General features: G+C 47.3%; 1 protein-coding gene across 3 annotated transcripts in view; it reads right to left on the reverse strand.

The window, feature by feature from the left end:
* The window catches only part of Actn1 (actinin alpha 1), a 96,507-nt gene that overhangs the window by 30,926 nt on the left and 62,451 nt on the right, over positions 1 to 3,130 (reverse strand). For all 3 annotated transcript variants that reach the window (XM_028752152.1, XM_028752149.1, XM_028752161.1), the window contains exons 4-6: positions 2,323 to 2,409; positions 460 to 547; positions 1 to 6 (exon numbers count right to left, since the gene is read on the reverse strand). The exon at positions 1 to 6 is cut by the window's left edge and continues 73 nt beyond it. In XM_028752152.1, the coding sequence (XP_028607985.1) occupies positions 1 to 6; positions 460 to 547; positions 2,323 to 2,409 (181 nt within the window). The remainder of the gene's footprint in view (positions 7 to 459; positions 548 to 2,322; positions 2,410 to 3,130) is intronic.

Here is a 3,130-nt window from a genome sequence, read left to right on the forward strand (position 1 = left end):
TTCCAGCTGTCCAGGGAGAGAGAGAGGGAATGTGACTTCCGATGTTTAGGATGCAATCCTTTGAAGCAGGATTTAGAAGACAGGGATAGGAAGGGATGCTTCTGCCTGCCACATTCCCAGGTATTGGGGTCAAGCTTTTTTGAGTGGTTGGCAAGTCGAGATGAACTCACCACACCCACCCAACCCCCTCACTAAAGCCTTAGCCTGTTGGTCTGGAACCCTGGGCTTCCTGACACAATCTTGGGGAGTCTTCTCAGTATCACAAATATCAACAGAGGTGCGCCAGGCAACAGTCAGGTCCAAGACACCACAGGGAGGGATGACGGATTCAAAAGGACATACCCTTCCCAAAAAGAACTACACCCCACCACCACCACCACTCTTCTAACCGAGGGTGGGGCAGGGGAGGCCCTGAGGAGGCAGGCCAGCTCCATGTGAGTCCCTAGCTGCAGCACTCACCTGATGTGGAAGTTTTGGATGTTGACATTTTTATACGGGGCTGTCTTCCTCTGACACCACAGGAGCAACCCTTCTTTAGCTGATGTCTCTGTGAAAAAGGGGTGGGGGAAGAGGTCAGTAGGCTGACCCAGGAGAGGGAGGACACTGCTCATAAGAGGCCCTACAGGGACCTCAAGAGATCAACTCCATTGCTACAAGGAAGGAAGTCTAGGCCACTATGTCTATTTGTTGGGCAAAGTTGGAAAAGTTATTTAAGAATTAAAAAACCAAGTCACTCTCATCACAAACTAAAATGTCCAGACAGCAGCACCTTTCTGATGTCACCTGCTTGTGTCCCTCCTAGTCAAGAGATGACTTTAATATAAGGTAAGTCAGCAACTGGTGGCTGCTCCAAGGACAGCTGCAAGAGCCCATGAAACTTACATGACCAGAAGCCCCTTGACAGGGTCAGCATGGAGAACCAGAAAGAAAGGATTCCTGTCCAGGTCCATCTAATATAAGGCTTCTTCCTATTACTGCATTGATCTGGCTCTGGTGCCCTGTTAGTCTGTGTAGATCAGGAGGGCGTCTGTAAAGCCAGGCACCCGAGGGGATGGTGAACTCCCAGTACTAAGGTTATAGGCTGCACTGCCTCCGTGTGTTCAGATCTGTGAACTGCAGGTGGTGGCCTTTACTAAAGCGGGCTCCTCACCTATTTAATTCATAAAATAGACTTTAAAATAATGCTAAAGAATAGCACTAAGGTAATAATTATTCAAGTACAAGCAGCCAATTATAAAATTGGCCTGGGAGTCGGTGTCACACAGTACACCTTTAATTTCAGCACTCTGGAGGCAGAGGCAGGTAGATCTCTGGGGGTTCAAGGGCAGCCTGGTCTACATAGCAGGTTCCAGGCCAACTAACTAGAGGTGCCTGGTGAGATCCTGCCTCAAAATAAATAATAATCTATTTATGAGTTGGCATGGGGCTGGTGAGGTAGCTCAGTGCCCTCGAAGGGGACCTAAATTGGGTTCCAAGCACCCATGTTAGAATAGCTCACTATTGCCTGTAACACCAGCTCCAGGAGCCAATGTGTATGGTCTCTGAGGGCACCAGCATTCACCTGTATATAACCACACACAGACACATATGCATATACATAAAAAGATAAAATAAATCTTTACGGGACTGAAGAGATGGCTTGGTGGTTAAGAGTACTTGCTGTTCTTCCAGAACTCAAGGTCAGTAGCCAACACTCACACTGGGAGGCTGACAACTGTAATTCCAGTGTCAGGAGATCCAATCCCCACTTCTGGACTCTGGGGCACAAGGCACGCACACAATACGCAGACATACACCCAGGTAAAAATACCCATACACATAAAAAAATTAAAGCTGTATATTTTAAAAGCATTTTATCTCAATCTTATTTTTAAAAGTGCTTTTTCGTATGCATATATCATGTACTTAGAAAACCATGAACAGTGAGTGATAAAAGCAGAATATCAGGTACAAAGGTTTAAAAAAAACAGCTGGTAAGGAATACAGAGAGATTATTACTCTCATACCAGGGCAACCTGTGCACATCTGAGAGGTGGCCACCAGGGGGAGCAATGACCACATCAGCGGACATGGGGCGCCCCTCACTTTTCTAAGATTCCTCCTATTTCTCATCCTTTCCCAAGGGCCTGGTGAGGCTTTAAGACACTTAACCGCAACAGCCTTGGCCTTCTGAAAGCAAGGAATGCCGCTGGGCCGACATACTTTTGGGGGTTATTTGAAATCATATGAGGGAGTTCTGGATGAGCCAAGAGAGGAAGACTGGGTAGGGAAGGCAGGGGGAGAAGTGAGTTCGAGAAAGGACAGAACAAAGCAGAAACCCACCTTCCACAGAGATGTCCTGGATGGCAAAGCGAAGGATGATGGTCCAGATCATGCCCAGGGTCATCTTCACATTCCCATCCACGATCTCTGCAGAAAACAGGGGCGGGACACGGTTGGTGCGTCGCAGCAAGACAGACAAGGTTCTCAGCAGTCCCGTGTCACACCGCTTAGACACCAAACATCCCAGACTGCCCACTTCCAGGAGGGAAAAAAGTTACCGCTGTGTTCATCCATGTACTTATTTGTGCAAGGGATCAAACACACGCCTCACACCTAGCACACATAGAGCTCACTGCGCCTAAGCCACACCCAGCTCCACATAGACACTTTGTGAAAGCTGGTGCGATTGACCAGGAGAGGAGCCTATATGAGGTGAGGAACAGGTGATTCTCTTGAGATAGTGTGTTCATCAGAAAAGGTGTTCTACTTCCTGAACCATAGTCACCCAGTCTGAAGACGGGAGGGGACAGATTACTAAGCCCTCACATAGGTGGGGAGTGGGTCAATGAACTGGGGGTCTGTGGACAATCACAGCTCTCAAAATAGCCACTCCTGCAGAGAGCCAGAGGGAACAGAAAGCTACACATGTCTGTTTTAAGGGGTGCCATTTACGACCCTCTGATTGGTCAACCTCAAGATGCCCTAAATTTAAAATAGATTTTTGTTTTAAAATGCATTCAAGATGACAGCTCAGACACCCTGCTATACTTAGTGCTTGCACCTTTCAGACCTCTCAGGCTACAAATTCTATCACATTTTCCTCTTTCTTTCTTTCTTTCTTTCTTTCTTTCTTTCTTTCTTTCTTTCT

The sequence above is a fragment of the Grammomys surdaster genome, unplaced genomic scaffold (assembly GCF_004785775.1).
Source record: "Grammomys surdaster isolate TR1022 unplaced genomic scaffold, NIH_TR_1.0 127, whole genome shotgun sequence".
Lineage (NCBI taxonomy): Eukaryota > Metazoa > Chordata > Mammalia > Rodentia > Muridae > Grammomys > Grammomys surdaster.